Below are 20,084 nucleotides of genomic sequence, written 5' to 3'. Positions count from 1 at the left end.
AAGCTCCAGTACTTTGGCTACCTGATGCAAACAGCCAATCTTTTCCCAGATTGAAGGAAGGAGGAGAAGGGGGACAACAGAGGATGAGATGGCTGGATGGCATCATCAACTCAATGGACATGAGTTTGAGCAAGCTCTGGGAGACGGTGAAGGACAGGGAAGCCAGGTATGCTGCAGTCCATGGAGTCACAAAGAGTTGGACATGACTGAGCCACTGAACAACAACAGTGGAGAAAGAGTAGATTCAGTTTCTTATGTGAAAGCCAGAGATGCTTCTTTTGCATTTTCCTGGAACTCTTGTGTTCACTGCATCTAGTGCTGTGTTTCTGATTCACAGTGGTCATTGCTTTTTGTCTCGTTTGTAGCTGCCCTCCTTTGCACCTGCTCCCCACTCCATCTATTTCTTGTAGAAAGCTGAAAGGCACAGTTTGAATTGAACCTGATGTATTATAACCCTCTTGTAGTGGTTTGCTGGCAAGTGGAGGAGCCAGATTCATTTTTCCACCAAACTCTTATGAGGTAAACACACGGTGGAAACAAAGCAGAAACCAATGCAGAAACTATTTTGACATATAAATCAAATGTCTGATTTAGGGTTAGAAATTTCATATAAAGGTCACAAATTTCATATAAAGCTACACCCTGGGTAGAGTAGGAAACTAAAATCAAATCAAGGAAAAGCCAGTGAGTACTGTGACAATTTCCCTGCAGTTCATTACAGATTGAGTCCAGGTCTTACCTGTTCTCCCAAATATGAAAGACTCATTCGACAGCTCCCCACTGTGAGTTACAATCACCATTCTGTACATTCGACCTTGTAGCAAGTTCTGGAAGGAGAAGCTCTGGACTTGCGGGTCAACTAGAGCTCGATCCTTAAGAGTTCGATCTGGGTTGTACAGAAAGATGTTGTAGGAGTTGAGCTCCCCCTCTGAGGGGGTCCAGCTAAAGGACAGGTGTCGGGTGGAGTTCTCTGTGATCCTCAGATTGGTGACAGCTGCTGGGACTAGAAAAATCAGGAAGCAACAGAGTGAGACTGAGTTTTGGCACATTTCTGACACAGCCCCAGACTGACGTCTGGATGGCCACAGTCCAACAAGAAGCTCAAAACACGTGGTCCCTGCTTTTGAAAACACTTGACTTCATGGAGACCCCAAAGCAAATAAATCTGAATATTGTGAATTATTGATGCTGGAACTGTTAATGTTAAAAAACAAAACCTCAAGAGGACAGGAAAAAAAACACTAATGGAATACTATATTCAAAGACATTTTTAATATTCATATTTATATAAATATATATTTATAATATATAATTTAAATATATTTATATATTTTATTACATTTATAAAATAAATGTTAGTCTGACCTGTGTAACTAAATGTTTTTCCCATACTAAGAGCTAGATCAGAGACAAAAAAAAAACTATCTCTGAGTGCCATCTGAGAGCTAAAAAGTGACCATTGGAGGGAAGGGCAGAGTGGAGGAGAGAGTGAGCGGACAAGGAAAGGAAAATCAAGCAGGAAGAAAATTCTATTAGAGATATAGGAAAGAGATAGTAGAGGACAGAGGAGCCTGGTGTGCTACAGTCCATGAGGTCACAAAGAGTTGCACATGACTGAACAACAACAAAGGGAAAGAGAAGGAAGAGGAAAAGCCAAAACTATATATATATATATATATATATATAAAGATTTACATTAGGATTTTGCAACCCCTTTGCCCTTCCATGCTACCTGCTGGCAAGGTGATCGAGTGCCACCAGAAACAACCTGCTTCCAGGCTGTTGGCACAGATGCTGCCTGACACCCAAGAAGTCTTAAGATGCCAGTGGAAGTAAGACAGGACACCTGTCTCAGTTTCTCTTGGGTTCTCCACTCCATACACTTTCTTGGGCTCTTTTGCTTTTCCCCTCTCCTTATGCCAGATCATTGGAGAAGGAAATGGCAACCCACTCCAGTGTTCTTGCCTGGAGAATCCCAGGGACGGGGGAGCCTGGTGGCTACCGTCTATAGGGTCGCACAGAGTCGGACACGACTGAAGTGACTTAGCAGTAGCAGTAGCAGTGTACCAGATCCTTAAAAGTTGGTATTTCCCATGGTATCATCCTCTGTCCCCTTCATAATCCATAATATTAGCTCAGCAATCAATCCCAGTCACTTTATAGATTGCTATGGTCTGCAAGTTTGTGCTCCTCCCTCCCCCCACCAAATTCATACGTTGAAACCTAGCGGGTGTAGCCAGTGGGAGATAATTAGGTCTTAAGGGTAGAGACCTTGTGAGTGGGATCAGTGCCTTATGAAAAAGACCTCAGAGGGTGCTCTTGTCCTCCCCGCCACGTGAGGACACAGTGAGGAGGTGTAAGCCAGAAAATGGGCCCTCACCAGACACCGAATCTGTTGGAGTCTTGACCTTGACCTTCCAGCCTCCAGAACTGTGAGCATTAATGTCTGTTGTTCAAACCATTTAGTTTATGATATGCTCAGTACAGAATCCTGAACAGACTAAAACATGGAGAATTTAACTAGAATTTTTATCCCAGTCTTTATCCTTAGCTCACTTTTCTGAGGTGGATCTCTATTTTCAATGACCTACTGCTCGCCTCTGTCTACACATCATCCAGACATCTCAAACTCAATCCGGAACTGAGCCCTGTGTCTTCTTCCCTGACACTCTCTCTTCCAGCTTCTCTTATCTCAGTTAACAGAATCATCTTCCACCCGATACCCCATGGAGAAACTCTAGAATCTTCTTCTGTTCCTCCTCTTACACTCCACTCAGCCACTCGGTGCCATCTTATCTAACACAGGACTATTTCTTCATTGTATCTACTACTCTTCCTCAGGCCCCTGAGTTAGTTTAGCTTTGGACCCTTATTGTTTCTATGACTGCCATCAGCTTAGGATCCCAGTCACCGCTCTAACCACCTCCTCCCACTCTGCTGTCACTCACTGTCTGCCAACAGTGGCCTCATCACTGTTCCTCCAACTGGCCTCCACCCTCCTGCCTCAGGATCTTTGCCTTGCTGTTTGCTCTACTTGGGGATGGGCTAAGTAGCTCGGTCATGTCCAACTCTGTGTGACTCTATGAACTATAGCCTGCCAGGCTCCTTTGTCCATGGGATTCTCTAGGCAAGAATACTGGAGTGGATTGCCATTCCCTTCTCCAGGGGATCTTCCCAACTCAGGGATTGAACCGGCAGCTCTTACATCTAACTTGCATTGGCAGGTGGGTTCTTTACCTCTAGCACCACCTGCCAGAGGTAAAGAACCCACCTGCCAATGCAAGTGAAGGCAGTGGCACCCCACTCCAGTACCCTTGCCTGGAAAATCCCATTGATGGAGGAGCCTGGTGGGCTGCAGTTTATGGGGTTGCAAAGAGTTGGACATGACTGAGTGACTTCCCTTTCACTTTTCACTTTCATGCATTGGAGAAGGAAATGGCAACCCACTCCAGTGTTCTTGCCTGGAGAATCTCAGGGACGGGGGAGCCTGGTGGGCTGCTGTCTATGGGATCCCACAGAGTCGGACACGACTGAAGTGACTTAGCAGCAGCAGCAGCACCACTGCCTGGGCTTCCCAGGTGGTGGTGCTACTTGGGGATACTCTTCCCCAAATGTCTATACCATCCTCTTTCTCAATTTTTTTTTTTTTAATTTTTACTCAACTGTCACCCTCTCAACAAAACCTTTCAGGACTGTACTATCTAAAATGTTAAGCTTCTAACACTTGCTAACCCACTTTCCTGCTTTAATTTTCTTCTCAGTGAAAAGTGAAAGTTGCTTAGTCATGTCCGACTCTTTGTGACCCCATGGACTGTAGCCCACCAGGGTCCTCTGTCCATGGGATTCTCCAGGCAAGAATACTAGAGTGGGTAGCCATTCCCTTCTCCAGGGGATCTTCCCATCCCAGGGATCGAATTCAGCTCTCCTGCATTGCAGGCAGATTCTTTACCCTCTGAGCTACCAGGAAAGTCCTTTCCGAACTAGGTACTTAATAAATAATCATTAGACCAGTGGTGCTGTCTGAATAATGGCCCCCAAAGACATCCATGTCCTGATCTCCGGAACCTGTGAATATGTTACTTTCTGTGACAAAATGGACTTTGCAAGTGTGATTGAGTCAAGGATCTTGAGGTGACAAGATTATTCAGGATTGTCCAGGTGGTGACCAATGGAGTCACAAGAGTCTGTAAAAGATGGAAGAAGGAGGTAGAAGAGCAGAGAAGTTGGAGTGGAGTCACTCCTGGAAGAAATGTGAGTGACCTCTAGAACTGAAAAGGCAAGGAATAGATTCTTCCCATAAAGTCTCTAGAATAGAAACACAACCCTTCTGTGACCTGACACCTTGATTTTGACGCCATGAGGCTTATTTTCCGATTTTGATCTACAGAACTGTAAGATGATGTATTTGTGTTATTTGAGCTACAAAGTTAGTGACAATATATTACAGCAACAGTAAGAAATGAACAGAGCCAGTTTTGATGAAGAATCTTGAATTGGAGTGTGGTGAGCTGAAGGCTGTGTGAACAGGCCAGCTGGTGTGGAAGTGGAAGATCACCGTGCATGTTCCTGCTGTACCAAGAAATAGACTTCATCTCCCAAGGTTACTTCATCCCTTTGAGTCTGCGGTTCTTAAGGAATGGCAGACAAGGCTGTATCTTGCACAAAACAGTAAGCTGTGCGAATTACCTGTTCGGCCTTCTGTTTGGGCTTCCTTGCTAAAGAGGCCTCCGCTGACAGTCAGGATCTGTATCTTGTACTTCTTTCCTGGTGTTAGGTCTTCAAACTTGTGCTGCTTCGTGGTGGCTGCCTCTGATGTGTTACTTAGGAGGATTCCATTTTCACTCAGAAGTAGGATATCATATCTTTCTGCCATGCCAACAGCTTTTTGCCAACTTACTATTAAGGAATGACTACTGTATACATTGTCTGCAGTTATTCCCTGAACAGATGCTGGGACTGCAAAAAAAAAAAAAAAAAATTAGAGAGAAGCAGTTTCCATCACTTAGGGCAAAGTAATCAATTGAGAAAAACTTCCCTAAATCAACTGCAGATGGAAGATGATACCTCATGGTTGCATTGACACTCTTCATGTGCCCTTCAGACAAAGTGTTGGTCTGGCCAAAAAGCTTGTTCAGCTTTTTCTGTAACACCCTATGGAATGGACTTTTGGGGCCAACCCAGTATTTCTTGACCTGAATTATCCATATAACTGCTTAGATTCTCTATTTTTACCCCCTCTGATTTAGAAAGGATCTTGAAGTCAAACAAGTAGAAAAATTAGTGAGAGTGACACTAAGAGATATGCAGAGTTATACGTATCTAAGTATTTACGAAGTGGAAGAACGCTGCACAAACTTACATTCAATGAATATAGTTTGGATGACTGAATTACGTTGTTTGTTTAGACTTTCCTTCCCAAGATTAACTCAGGTCAAAGCTTCAAGCCTTGACCTAAGCACTAGCATATAACAGTCTTTGTCTTATGGCTTCTGATGTGAAAGGCCAGATAGTATTGATTATCAATAATATTTAGTGTTCTATGATTATATATTTTTCTCATTCTACCCCATCTCCTCAAGAGATCTCATCCACTCCCATGATTTGAATTGTCACCCATATGGTGATGACTCCCAGATTTAAACTCAGTTCAGATCTCTCTTCTAGTATTGCAAATGACATTCCTCTCTGGATGTTCCACAGACTCCCAACTCTCAAGATGCCCAAATCGAACTCCTCATCGCCCTTCCACCACCTCCTTAGTGCTCTTTGTTTCTATCTCTTGGTCCAAGTCAGAAACTTGACGTGTCACCCTCAGCCTTCTACATAATCAAGCATGAGTCCTGTCATTCCTGAACCTTAAATCTTACATCTCTTGGGTCTCTCCATTTCTCTCCTCCTCTACTGCACTAGCCTAGGACACTGTCCTTTCTCACTCACAGCACTGCAAGTGTCTCTTGACCAGAGTTTCCTCATGTCCCACTGCTCCAAACTGCAGTGTTTGGCAGATTCTCATAGCACACAATGCTGAAGGCCCTTCATTGCTCTCTGTAATTCTATAACCTTAACAATGAGGCCCTTGGCAATTAGGTCCATCTACCTACTTGGCCACATGGCTCACATCTTTATTCTAGAAATAATGGTGTGTAGCTCCTCAAATGTGCCATGCATCCTCTTCCCTCCAGGCCTTCACTTTTCTGCTTGAACCAGATCAACATACTTCACCAGGATAATCTCCTAGTATCTTTTTAAATGTTACTTTCTCCTGGAAGCCTTCCCTGACTCTCTTTTCCCCAAAATGTTTATTTATTTATTTGGCTGTGCCAGGTCTGAGTTGCAGTATGCAGGATCTTTAGCTGTGGCATGTAGTGGCATGTAGGATCTAGTTCCCTGACCAGGAATTGAACCCAGGCCCCCTGGGTCTGGAGTCTTAGCCATTGGACCACAAGGCAAGTCCCCCTGACTCTTTTTGTTTGCTTCTATAATATCCCATTTTTACTTTTATTTGAACAAGTATTGTGTTGTACTGTAATTGCCTTTTCATTTCTCTGCTTCCTTCTCTAGACTGTAGACTTCTTTGGTCAAGGGCTCTATCATGCTGTTAAGTTTCCATTTTCTAACATAGTGCTTGACATATAGTTGGAGATACATATGAAACAGAGACAGGCAGGGCACAGTACAGAGGCCCAGGCCCCACAACTAAATAAATGGTCATGAGGGTAGAAGATACCTAGCACATATTGTGTCGTGGTGGAGAGACCATGAACTTTGGAGTCAGAGACACTTAGATGTGAATTATAGTTCTAGGTCTTATTACATGTATCCTTGATAATGTTTCATAAAGTTTCTGAGCCTTACTGTTCTCATCTATAAAATGAAGATAATGATCTCTACTTTGTAGTGTGGCTAAAGATCATTATTATTATTTTTTTTAAGATTTTTTTTTTGATGTGGACTGGACCACTTTAAAGTCTTTATTGAATTTGTTACAATATTGCTTCTGTTTTATGTTTTGGTTTTTTGGCTCTAAAGTATGTGGGATCTTAGCTCCCTGACCAGGGATCAAATCTGCACCCCTGCATTGGCAGGTGAAGTCTTAAACACTGGACCACCAGGAAAGTCCCTAAGGATCGTTTTAGATGCCTGGTATTTACAGGGTGCTTCTAGCTTATTTTTGTTTTGAAAGCACTATATGAATAGTGTTATTAATATAAATGCAGATGGTGACTGCAACCATGAAATTAAAAGATGCTTACTCCTTGGAAGAAAAGCTATGACAAACCCAGACAGCATATTAAAAAGCAGAGACATTATTTTGCCGACAAAGTTCCGCCTGGTCAAAGCTATGGTTTTGCTAGTAGTCATGTATAGATGTGAGAGTTGGACAATAAAGAAAGCTGAGTGCCAAAGAATTGATGCTTTTGAACTGTGGTGTTGGAGAAGACTCTTGAGAGTCCCTTGGACTGCAAGGAGATCAAACCAATCATTCCTAAAGGAAATCAGTCCTGAATATCATCAGAAGGACTGATGTTGAAGCTGAAACTCTAATACTTGGCCCACCTGATGTGAAGAACTGACTCATTGGAAAAGACCCTGATGCTGGGAAAGACTGAAGGAAGGAGGAGAAGAAGGGGATGACAGAGAATGGGATGATTGGATTACATCACCAACTTGATGGACACAAATCTGAGCAGGCTCCAGGAGTTAGTGATGACAGGGAGGCCTGGTGTGCTGCAGTCCATGGAGTTGCAAAGAGGTGGACACGACTGAGTGACTGAACTGAACTGATTAATATATCTGCCTGCCAAGGCAGGAGATGTAAGAGATGTACAATCCCTGGGTCAGGAAGATCCCCTGGAGGAGGACATGGCAACCCACCCCAGTATTCTTGCCTGAGAATGCCATGGACAGAGGAGCCTGGCAGGCTATGGCTCATGGGGTCGCAAAGAGTTGGACACGACTGAAGTGACTTAGCATGCATTAATAATAAATAAACAGAATATTTTTAATTTATCACAAATGAAATAGATGACATAAGTGTATTTTTCTTTAAAGAATTTATAGAAAGGAGTAAACTTTTGAAAAATGCATAGGTTAGAAAATCAGCTATTTATATTCCTTGAGTGAGAAAAAAAATCTATTCATATGATTTGGTTTCTAATTACCTTTCATTTGCTTTGAACATCTCTATTGAAAAAGGAAAATGAAAAGAAAAAATATGAGAAAAGCTCTTGAAACCACATTGAACTGTATAAATTTTGTGGTTTTGAATTTGGATATTGTCCATCTGTGAACGGCCCTGGAGAACTACCTGGCCCTTTTCCAGGTGGACACTTACTTGTCCGCCCAAGCACATCGATCTGGTTCTTCTGGGACCCGCTGACAGAAGCGATCACAATCCGGTACTGCTCTCCAGCCTCCAGCCTCTGGAACGTGTGCTCAGAGATGTGCTTGAGGACAGTCTGAGACTCGACCATTTGATTCTGCCTGAATGCTGACACCACATAGGAATCCACATCACCCCCACCAGGAGTCCAGTTCACTGTCAGGCTATCTGTCGCCCCACTGGGAGAAACGTGAATATTTTTGACCACACTAGGAACTAAGAAAAGACAGTAAATGTAAAAAAAAAATCACTTAGAGAATGAGTTGTGGAAATTTTCAACTAAAATTTTCATGCTTCCTACCTTTTGGCATCTACTGAAAGAATACATATGAAAAAATTGCTATCAGTCTACCATTTTTCTCTGACTTTTCTGCTTGAACCAAAGTTGATAGGGGAAATTTAGAGGGACGTTAGGGCCAGTGAGTGGAAATGAAGAATGCCAGTTATACAGAGGGTGAGACTGTCTTGGCCCAAGTCTTGGTTTCCTTATTTACTAGCTGTAGGACTATAGGCAAATTACTCAACCCCTGTAAGTTTCAATTTCCTTATCAGAAAAACAGCAGTGATAATTATAGTAACCAGTCCATGAAATTGTTAGGACTGAACAAAATTTACACATAAAGTTCTTTGCTGTGGGTCCAGTTCACAGTAAACTCACAATAAATGTTAGCTGTTATTGCAACACCCCCAATAGCATTCCAAAGAAGGTATACACAACCAACCAACCGACTGACCAACCAACCAACCCAGTTATTTCTACTTAATTTGTATGACTCACAGCAACAGCTATTCACATCAGTTCAATGCTTTTTTTTTCAGAAACTTTTTCTTCTTCCCTACGTTATACTTCAGTTTTGTTAAACCAGCTTGGACAACATCATTGTCACTATCGAGATAAACTCCTTTCTTGCCACTCCTTCCTCACCCCTTAGCCCTTCAAATCCTCAACCAAAATACTTGGCTACCCAACATGCTAAATACACTGCTCTATCTAGTCAGGTTCGAGAGCTGAATTTCCAATTACCTGTGAAGCCCTCGATGAAGGCCGACTGCTGGACATCTCCACTAATCGTCAAGACAAGAATTTTATACTTGCGCCCTGGTGTGAGGGAGGTGAATCGATACTCAGTTGCAGTGCTGACAAGGTGAAAAGGAGGAAATACTTTCATATCGTTGAAGAGCAGCTGGATCTCGTACTGGTCGACATCCCCATCAGCTCTTGTCCATGTCACCCAAAGGTCCTCAGTGCTCCTGTTCTTCAGCGTGAGATCCTTAACAGCCTCTGGGACTACAAGAAGACATTTCGAGAAAGTGACTGATTAGAGTTTACTCCACAATAATTTATGAATCACATTCACAGAACTGGCAAACATCTCTCTTCCCCAAATAAACCACGTCAGCAACTTCACGCATAATTAAACAAGAAAAATTGGAAGCCACTATTAAAATTGTAATTTTTTTCCTTACATAAATCTTATATGCTAAGTGTTGGTAGGATATAATTATAAAATGAGTTATGATTTCAATCATAAGATAAAATAAGATGTCTAGAACTTTAAATGCATGATGCAGGAGGACAGGGAAGAAAAATGTGAAATTTGGCCTTCCTGCTTGTCCACTATGCTTGCTTTTATCTGTCAATAAATATTCTGTGATTACAAGGTCCTGGCTTGGCTGAATGATGTTAGTTCCAAGTGAGACTAACTGGGAATATAATTTACTGATCAGTAAGTAGATAAAATGCAAGGTTCAGATAAATTATATACTCAATGACCTTTAAAGTCCCAACCAACCATCACATTTTGCAATCTTTCCACTTACTTGTTCTTCCATTCCCTTGTTCACTGGCTTCATACTGTCCACTTTTTGTACTAACAGTAACACTGTACAACCGTCCAGGGACTAGCTTAACAAATACACACTCATTTTCAGACTTGGGAACGCTTTTTGTTTGAATGAAGTTGTTTTTGTTTTTAATGGTGACTTCATAGTGATCAAAGTCTCCAGAGGCATGTACCCAGGATACCTTTAAATAGTCACTCCTGGCCGAGTTGCTGATACTGACTCCCTGGACCTTGTTAGGCACTGAAAAAAGAGAACAGAAAACAGCTAGATATAGGATGATTCTGAGGGAGCCACTGATCACAGATGACAATCTTAGATGATAAAGGAAAGTGAGTAGATTTTTACTGTGTGCATTTAAAAGAAAAAATCTTAGACCTTCAGATCACAAATTTCTGGAGAGGAAAGATGGTTACACTATTTGGAGTGATTAAATGGATCTTTTTATACAGAACCTGATGAATGAATTCTAATCCTATTGTTAGCCTATACAAAGTGTCATGTACAAGATGGAACATTAAATGTAATAACTGATGATTAATGTGAATGACGGTGATAACATTAATAATTCCAGCATACCTTGGCAACTCAATATATGACAATAAGTTACCAACATGAGTATAAACAATCCAAAACAAAGTGGAAGAAGAGGAAGGACATGTGGTAATTGATACATGAAAATATGTTCAGTATCATTGGTGATCAAGGAAATGCTAGTTAGGGCCGTGGTAAAGTACCATTTTACATACATGTGGTTGACAAAATTTAAAAACCTGATAAAACCCAGTGTGAGAGAGGGTGCTCATTCACAGAAGACTGAATGAACGAACTGGTAAATAAACACAGTGAAACAGTATATGGAAGTCATAATTAGTTATTCTTTAACTCAAAACACAAAAATCCGGATTTCTTGCCCTTAATAGCAAAACACAACATATGGATGAATTTAATATTAAGTGAAAAAAATCTAAGTCCCAGAAGATTACAGATTGCATGAAAATACCTATTTTATATCAAAACAACTGAAAATTTAAAAAATATATAATTTTAGGATTATATAAATAATAAAATTGCAACAAGGAAGGCAAGAGAGAAAAATAGGAGTCAAGATGATGGCTATTGTGGGATGGATTAGTGAGGAGGGAATCTCATGATCTGATGTAGATTATTAAGTCCCTAGCTTTTGTTCTGGATAGTGCTTTCTGATGTACATATTGAATTATTAAAAATTATTAATTAAATGCCTAAAACACAAAACTGGCAAAGTGGCAACTGACACATAGGACCCTGAGCCAAGAATTACGATTAATTCAATTTTGTGCACCTGACGTTCCCCATAACTATATAAATAAACAATTCTATGAACCCATAGTTTTCCTCTCAATTGATCAATCAATCCATGAATGCTTGTTAACAGGAGCACTGTAAAATAAGCCAATTCTTACTTAGAGCATGATATCACGGATATTCTATTTTTTAATTTGGGGCTGTATTTTAATTCAAAAGTAGGTCCCAGATGAATTACTATTTGGCATAACTGGGTTTTATAAATATTAATGAGAAGGAGAACTGAGACGAGATATGAACTCAGTCGGATCCAGGGTGCTAAGCTCTATCTCAATGCCACCGTGTTCTCTGGATCTCGGCAATCTCTGTGTTTGGTGTATGTCAAGGGATTTCTGCTCTGATCACATGCTAAGCCTATGTCCAGGTTTTCTCTCCCACATTTCCCCAAGCGTGAAATGACCCAGAAACTTTAATATTTTGGTATCTAAGCTACATTTTTCATGATCCTTCTCACATCGACAAGGTGCAAGACTATCCTTTGTTGGCTTATGTGTGCTGGGCTTTATACTGGAATATATCACAATCCAGATGTGGAGCAAGAGCAGGTATGCTTTTTTCCCCAAGATGTTTACCTGGAACCAATCAGCATGTTGCTAGAATTTAGTCATCACAGACTTACAGAGAATACATTCCAGAGTGACACTGTTTGTATGGGCTGCTGCTGCTGCTAAGTCGCTTCAGTCGTCTCCGACTGTGTGTGACCCCATAGACGGCAGCCTACCAGGCTACCCCGTCCCTGGGATTCTCCAAGCAAGAACACTGGAGTGGGTTGCCATTTCCTTCTCCAATGCGTGAAAGTGAAAAGTGAAAGTGAAGTCGCTCAGTCGTGTCTGACTCTTCACAACCCCATGGACTGTAGCCCACTAGGCTCCTCCATCCATGGGATTTTCCAGGCAAGAATACTGGAGTGGGGTGCCACTGCCTTCTCCATTGTATGAGCTAAGAAAGGTTGATGATCAGGGCAATTTACTAAAGACAAAGCAACTCTTCCAGGGAGAAAAATTTGGCTGAATACCATGCTAAGTCAAAAAAGGGGCTCTCCAGGTGGAACTGAGGGTAATTTGTGAGAGTTGCCTTGATGCGTGGTGAGATGATGTGGTACAGAATTAGAAATACTGACATTATGACCAGAAATGTAGAAGAAGAGCATTAGAAAAGGAAAAGGGCATTGAGACAATCAGCCAAAATCAACAAGGCAACAACTCAGACACGACACTCCAGTTAAACTGATTTGTCAGGGGCAATGGTCTGCCTTGATTAGTCATGCGCCAAATCCAAGTTCATGCTGGTAAAGAATCAAAAGGGTGCTTTGAATAAAGACTCACTTCTCTTGCATTTAAAAACAATCTGAGCACAAGACCTTGCAATATGAAAGTCATGTGGACAGGGAACAGTCATGAATTAACACCAAGGGAAAGAAAAGGGTGAGTGACTGGATGACATATCCTTTAATTTCTGGCAATTTTTAGGCTCCAAGTTAAATCAACATAAAATGCTGACATGAGCCTGCTTTGTAAATAGAAATCTGCTTTTCAGATCTAAGACAGTATTGTGCTATCAGCATAATTAAACTTTAAATCATTTGAGGGTAAGGACTATCTCTTTATATCTCTGACTAGTGCTTTCAGAAAGAACATGATGTAATGGAAACAGCCCTTGAGTATGGTTGAGCTTGGGTACTGGTCAGCCATGTGACCTTTAGGAAGCCACAGTTTCTTTCTGGGGCTTTATCTCAAATGAGATGGAATTAGACCACTCTATGGACACCTTCAATGCTAGCAGCTAGCATGCTGCAACAATGTGAATTGGTGGTTCTTAACTTTTTGAGGTTATAGAAATTGTAAGACTCTGATAAAAAGCCATCCACTCTCTTTCCAAAGAAATGCACATACTTCCCCTGTCCCCAACAACTTCACAGAAAATTTTGGGGGTACTACTTTCCAAAAGTCTACCTAATGAAACACTAGGTAAAAACCTCCAGTCTAAGTGATTTCTGATTATTCATTCTTCAAACATTCACTGAGTGCCTACTACTAGGCTTCAGATCTTGTGCTGGGGCATTAAATGATATTAGTTGTCCCAGATCCTCATGGAAAACTGACATTTTAAAATGTAAATATCAACCCATAGCTCAGCAGGAAAGATTTGACAGAACATTAACAGCACCTTAAGCAGTACTCACAGATGTAAGTCCCAGGAGGTATAAGTAAATTGGGAAAATGGTAGCTGTCTAAATTTAGTTCTTTATAGCACATTGAAGACCAGGGCTTCAATGCCTTTGCTAAGATTTTGCTTCTAGCCGCAGAACTATAAAGTTTCAAATTTTCACCTTCACTAAAAAAGGATGAACAGTGGTCTTGACCAACAGACATTTCAGGAAGAATTTCAGGACAGAGAACATTATAGGCTCTTGGGTCATTCAGAACTGAGTTTAAAATCCAGGATGTGAAATGCCCCGGCTGTTTAACAAGTTAAATAACTGGGCAAGTTACCTTGGACTTTGGTTCAACACTTATCACAACCTGTAAGATGGGAATAATAACAACCACCTCAATAAGGACTTTATAAGGATTAAATTAGTGAACATATATAAAGCCAGGGTCTAGCAACCGAAAAGTACTCCCTAAACAGAAGTACTTGCTGCTGCTGCTGCTAAGTTGCTTTAGTCGTGTCCAACTCTGTGCGACCCCATAGATGGCAGCCCACCAGACTCCGCCATCCCTGGGATTCTCCAGGCAAAAACACTGGAATGGGTTGCCATTTCCTTCTCCAATGCATGAAAGTAAAAAGTGAAAGTGAAGTCAGTAAGTGTCCGACTCTTTGTGACCCCATGGACTGCAGCCCACCAGGCTCCTCCGCCCATGGGATTCTCCAGGCAAGAATACTGGAGTGGGGTGCCATTGCCTTCTATACTATGAACTCTAGCCACAAAAATTGTGTTCATCTTATTCTGAAGGTATCATCTGCTCACATAAGGAACTTGTTGGGTCAAAATATGAGGACTGTGCAACAGTGTTGTGATCTCAGCAGTCTTTAATCCCGTCCTTACAGAATTGCTGCAGATCTATGATGTTCTGAGGAGCTTCCCAGGTGGTGCTAGTGGTAAAGAACCCATCTGCCAGTGCAGGAGACGTAAGAGATGTGGGTTCAATCCCTGGGTTGGGAAGATTCCCTGGAAGAGGGCATGGCAACCCACTCCAGTATTCTTGTCTGGAGAATCCCATGGACAGAGGAGCCTGGTGGGCTACAGTCAATGGACTCACAAAGAGTTGGACATGACTGAAACGACGTAGCACACACACATGCATGCCTGATGCCCTGAACCACGTAGGCGGCTGGTTCTAAGAGAGTCTGTATCTCATGAAAGCCTCACCTGTCCGCTCTTGGCTGAAGGAATGACTTTCATATTTGCCACTCCTCGTAGTTATGGTCACGTTGTAGAGGCGGCCTGGGGTGAGGGAGCTGAAGGAACATTCACCGACAGACTTGGCGATCACAAGGGACTGAACCACCCTGCCGTCATGGGAGAGTGTCACCACATAGCTATCCACGTCTCCGGGAGCCGGCAGCCAGGATATGCTGAGGTAGTCACTGCGGCCAGAGTTGTTTACCGTTACTCCACTCACACTGGAAGGGACTGGGATTTTAAAGAGGGGGAGAATATTTAAAAAGAAAAGTACAGTCAAATTGTGAATCATTTACTGCAGTCAGCACAAACGGCATGGACTCAGAAGATCTGATTACCTAGGAAGTGTCAAGGAAGTGTAAGGATTTCACGTTAGCTTTGGGAAGCTCAGAGTTCTTACCTCAGAAGGCTAACCAAAATGAAAACGCAAGAAGTATTTTGGATGCCTCATTAATATAAGGATACTGCTATTGAATTTTCATGGTGTGACTGTTTGCAGAGTATTTTAAGTGGAGGCATTTATATGTGAGTGTGTCAGGAGGTTTCCTTTGTAGGACAGGGAACAAACATTAACATCTTAAATGTATGAGCTTGAATCCAAACCCATTGATAAAGAAAAGAAGCTTGAGGGGAAAGGTACTCAAGATACAATGGCTTTTCTAAAAGTCTCAGACATTGGATAGCTTCGATCTTCTTGTGATTAAGTTATTTATTTCTGGGGTGTCTAATCATGAACACAAGTGAAAGGGGTGTATTTCTCTTTGCAAAGCATTTTCTGCCCTCTAGTGGTGAGAAATAAACTTAAACATCTATTCCGTAAGCAACTAGTCTGGAGACCAGACTTGCGGGCCCAAAGACCTGTCATGGAGATAATGACTTCTCTGGTGTCCACCATAATCGTACAAAAATAGGAAAGATGCGGATGCCTTCCAGGAGTTCCCCAGCTACTAGTACAGTCTGGAAATTAATCATTGTGATGCTGAATAATAGTTATTCCCTGTATTAGAAATAAGTGCACAACAAATAGTACTGTCAGTAGTGAGTATCAGAATAAAATATTATAGTATATATGAACTCCACTGCAGTTTTCATCATTGGTTGACTGACTTCAGGTAAATATTTTCATATAATTTCATAAAATCTGTACATCACATATAATTGTTGGGATTTGGCTAGATGACCTAGGAGAATCCTTCTTATCTAATATGCTCTGACTTTGTGATTTAAGCCCCAGTATTTTTTACATCTATATAAGCACTTATCTATCACTGAAGATATAAACAGCATTCTATTGAATAATTCTGCTGATGCTGTTCCATGTATATGGACATTTCCTAGATATAAATTGAACTTTTAGCCATATTATTTGTGTATTGATGACTTCCCTCCTTCTTCCCTTCCTTCTTTTTCACATCCCTTGGTAGCTCTCAAAATAACTATGCTTGTTTTTCAAAACTGCTGGAAAAATTTGCAACTACTAACATTTTATTAGAAAAGATATAATTATCAAAAATATTACCAAAATATAAATTCATGTTTAAGAAGACATATAAAAAATTAAAAGACAGATATAAAATTTATTTTTCTTTAGAATTAGCATTTTTTCAGGTTATAACTAGATTTGTTAAATACATTTAATATTTTAAATTTTAAATATTTTGCCACATTATCTAAGCTGGGAGCTTTTATATATATATGTTTAAAATTTGTAGAAGTATAAATGAATTATTTCAACCTTGACTAATACTTCAGCAATTTGAGTAGATGGTAATGATTATCAAGGCTTTAGCCACTGAATTATTTTTACAATCTACCATGTTCAAAATATACTAACCAAAGCACCTTTCAAAATTCTCATTATTGTGTTTCCATAGTAATATTCCATTTTTCTCCTTTTTCATTATAATGTCTGCACTCAATGTGTTTGAATAAAATAACTGATGCTTATATTTATTCATATCTTGTCCTCTGCTCAAAACTTTACAATCATTTTTCAAAGAATTTCTTGTCTATTTTTTGCATACTTCTATTATATAATGTTGGCCAAATACTGATACCTCTGTTGCCACTAAAATACAGTATAAAATAATTACAAGTCCTGTTTATCAAGTGATCTCAGACACCAAACTATTTTAGTATAGCACAATAAGCTGGGTAGCTCTTGGGGTATTTTAAGATGGAATTAACCTATGTAGCAGAGTCTGACTACTTGCTCACCAAACCATTTCCTTTTCCTCTTGGACACACAGCTAGACTAGATTGCCCAGCCACTCCCTGCAGTGCAGTGTAGTCATACAAATGTTCCCGTTAAAGGAATGTGGGTGGAAGTGATGTGTTTACTTCCAGCTTTGGTAGTCTTTCTCCTCCCTATAACCTCCATCCTCTGGAGAAATGAAGAGACCTCCGAGGATCTAGAGGAAGGAAGAATCACAGATGGTAGGACCCTGGGTCCCTAAATTACTGCTTGGAGAAGAACCAACCAAAAGAGTTGTCCAATCAGGAACACCTACATTGTACAGTTGTATAAGCAGGAAATAAGTCAGCGTAATCTGACTAATGCGACTGCAACTCAATGGGAAATGGATGCAAATTCCTTCTCAACTCTTCTCCTCAACTTATTTCTCCTTCCCCACTCTGATACCTGGTGTTGGCATGAATTACTGGGGATGGAAGAGAAAATGAAGCTTAGAGAGATAAGTTAATGGAGACTTAGGGCCAGAATCTAGGCCTCTTGATCCCAAACTAATCTTTTGGGTCCCCCAATCCAATTATGCTACACTGATGGATAGTGCCAAGAATCACTAAAGGAGAAGAACGAAGATATCAGGAAGAACAGCATCTTTGGCCACAGTTGCCACAGAATGACAGAAATGAGCAGACATCAGTGAGTTTCTACCTAGACAAGAAATATCTTTTCAGCAACTTAGTTGATCTTTTGGGAGAGTTAATGAAGTTAATGGTCCTTGGATTCAATAAACAGATGAGATTCATGATTTTAGAAAAGGACATAACTGTGGATATAGGCTGCTGATACTCAGAATCTGAGCATTGGGAATATAGAGGGATGAGCCTGACATCCAACTTCTTATAATCATATGAAATTAAATAGGCAAAGTCACTGACCTGATCTGAGGTCACTAATAATTATTAAAGCTTCTATTGGATTTATTTAACTGTTTTCCTTTCTAAGAAACTAGAACATACATTTTATATTGTATTTACATTCTTTCTTTGTGTTGTGTAGAAAATTATATTCCTTTCTTTGGTGCTACACCTCTGTCTGACACATATTGCCATAAGATATTTATTTGCTTACTTAGCTCTCTGCCCTATTTGACTATGAGCTCTTTAAGGTCAAGGAACACTCTTTACTGTAGGTGGCATACAGTATTACTGCTGCTGCTGCTGCTGCTAAGTTACTTCAGTCCTGTCCGACTCTGTGTGACCCCATAGATGGCAGCCCACCAGGCTCCCCCGTCCCTGGGACTCTCCAGGCAAGAACACTGGAGTGGATTGCCATTTCCTTCTCCAATGCATGCAAGTGAAAAGTGAAAGTGAAGTCGCTCAGTCGTGTCCGACTCTTCACGACCCCATGGACTGCAGCCCACCAGGCTCCTCCATCCATGGGATTTTCCAGGCAAGAGTACTGGAGTGGGGTGCCATTGCCTTCTCTGGGCATACAGTATTAAACACTGTTTAATGTTGCCCATGAAAATATATGGGATTAGGGAATTTTATTAACTTTCAACCATAGAAGTTGGAGATCATTGTTTTTTCTGTCTTAAAACTAAGAATAAGAAAAAGAATGGAAGATATGGTTGTTTTTTTTTTAAAGTTTATGACTTGCTTACCTTAATCTGACATAAAAATTTCAAAGAAAATCAGCTGGATGAAGGAATAAACTTAGGCAGCAAATGACTGTTGTGTCATCATTAAGGTTTTCTAGGAGTTCTGACACAAGTATTGGAGATTTTAGAAAATTTAGTATTCATTCTCTCCTCTCTCACTCATCCTCCAATTTCCATTCCTGGGAGATCACTATGTACCATCTAAATAGCATTGAAACTTGGCTTTTAGGAAGGTCTGAGTTGGGTCTGTCTTTAGGATGTTTTAAGGCTTCTAGGATATACTCTGGAGGTACCATGTGCTCAGGTATCTGTAGGTCACACTCTTCTTACCTGTCCTTCCCTCCACCACCACTTGTCGGGAAGAGATCCCTCCGCTTACTGTTGTTACCACCACGGAGTAGAGGCTGCCTGATTTGAGGGAGTGGAAGCTGTATCCGCTAGTCTCACTGGAGACACTTTCATTTTTGATGACCACATTTTCATGGATCAGTAAGACTTGGTAGAATTCTATGTCTCCCAAGGCCTGGGTCCAGTTAGTAAACAGACTGTTTGTTGTCCCTTGGTTGGCCACACGCAAACCAGTCACTTGGGCAGGCACTGAAACAGAGCAGAGAGGGAAGAAAAAACAGATGACACTTCATTACCCTAAGGAAGTGTGACAAAAAGGAGTAAAAAATGGAGGCAGTTTTGAAAATGCTAAAATATATACATATACTTTGATATAGACAGTCAGCTTTATATCCTGTGACATATGGAGAACTAGTCCCCTAGAGAGACTCCACCATTCTGAAAAAGCTGCTTATGTGGAAAATCAAAATTATTTCATATCCAAGGATAAGATGTATGCCTATTAAGTATTTTTTATTTTAAATTTTAAATAATAAAGGGTGCTATTTTTGAAAATTGCTTACCTAATGGGATTTCACCTGTCCCTACTCAATGAGAACTGAAAGTCACATTATTTACTGGATGGTTGTTATGGGGTGGTACTGGGAAATCCCTTCAATCTGATGATTAGATTATAGTGTAGGAAACTGGTAATTCTTTACTGGCACATTCTCAAGAGGCCCATTCTTATTATACATGTTTGAGTGAGTGAAAGTCGCTCAGTCATATCTGACTCTGCAACCCCATGGACCGTACAGTCCAGAATTCTCCAGGCCAGAATACTGGAGTGGGTAGCCTTTCCCTTCTCCAGGGGATCTTTGCAACCGAGGGATTGAATGCAGGTCTCTCGCATTACAGGTAGATTCTTTCC

At 40.9% G+C, this 20,084-nt stretch overlaps 1 protein-coding gene across 5 annotated transcripts in view; it reads right to left on the bottom strand.

Annotated features, from left to right (window-relative positions):
- PTPRB (protein tyrosine phosphatase receptor type B) overlaps positions 1-20,084 on the bottom strand; it is a 129,968-nt gene that overhangs the window by 48,265 nt on the left and 61,619 nt on the right. For all 5 annotated transcript variants that reach the window (XM_086399962.1, XM_086399958.1, XM_086399959.1 and 2 more), the window contains 7 exons: positions 19,157-19,423; positions 14,946-15,209; positions 10,205-10,468; positions 9,408-9,671; positions 8,336-8,599; positions 4,687-4,956; positions 740-1,003 (listed from right to left, as the gene is read on the bottom strand). In XM_086399962.1, the coding sequence (XP_086256088.1) occupies positions 740-1,003; positions 4,687-4,956; positions 8,336-8,599; positions 9,408-9,671; positions 10,205-10,468; positions 14,946-15,209; positions 19,157-19,423 (1,857 nt within the window). The remainder of the gene's footprint in view (positions 1-739; positions 1,004-4,686; positions 4,957-8,335; positions 8,600-9,407; positions 9,672-10,204; positions 10,469-14,945; positions 15,210-19,156; positions 19,424-20,084) is intronic.

This window comes from Bos grunniens, chromosome 5 (assembly GCF_055505025.1).
Source record: "Bos grunniens cultivar Pamir isolate PY7600 chromosome 5, Bosgru_T2T1.0, whole genome shotgun sequence".
Lineage (NCBI taxonomy): Eukaryota > Metazoa > Chordata > Mammalia > Artiodactyla > Bovidae > Bos > Bos grunniens.
The sequence above is the reverse complement of the archived record's forward strand: the minus strand, read 5'-3'. Positions and strand labels throughout refer to the sequence as shown.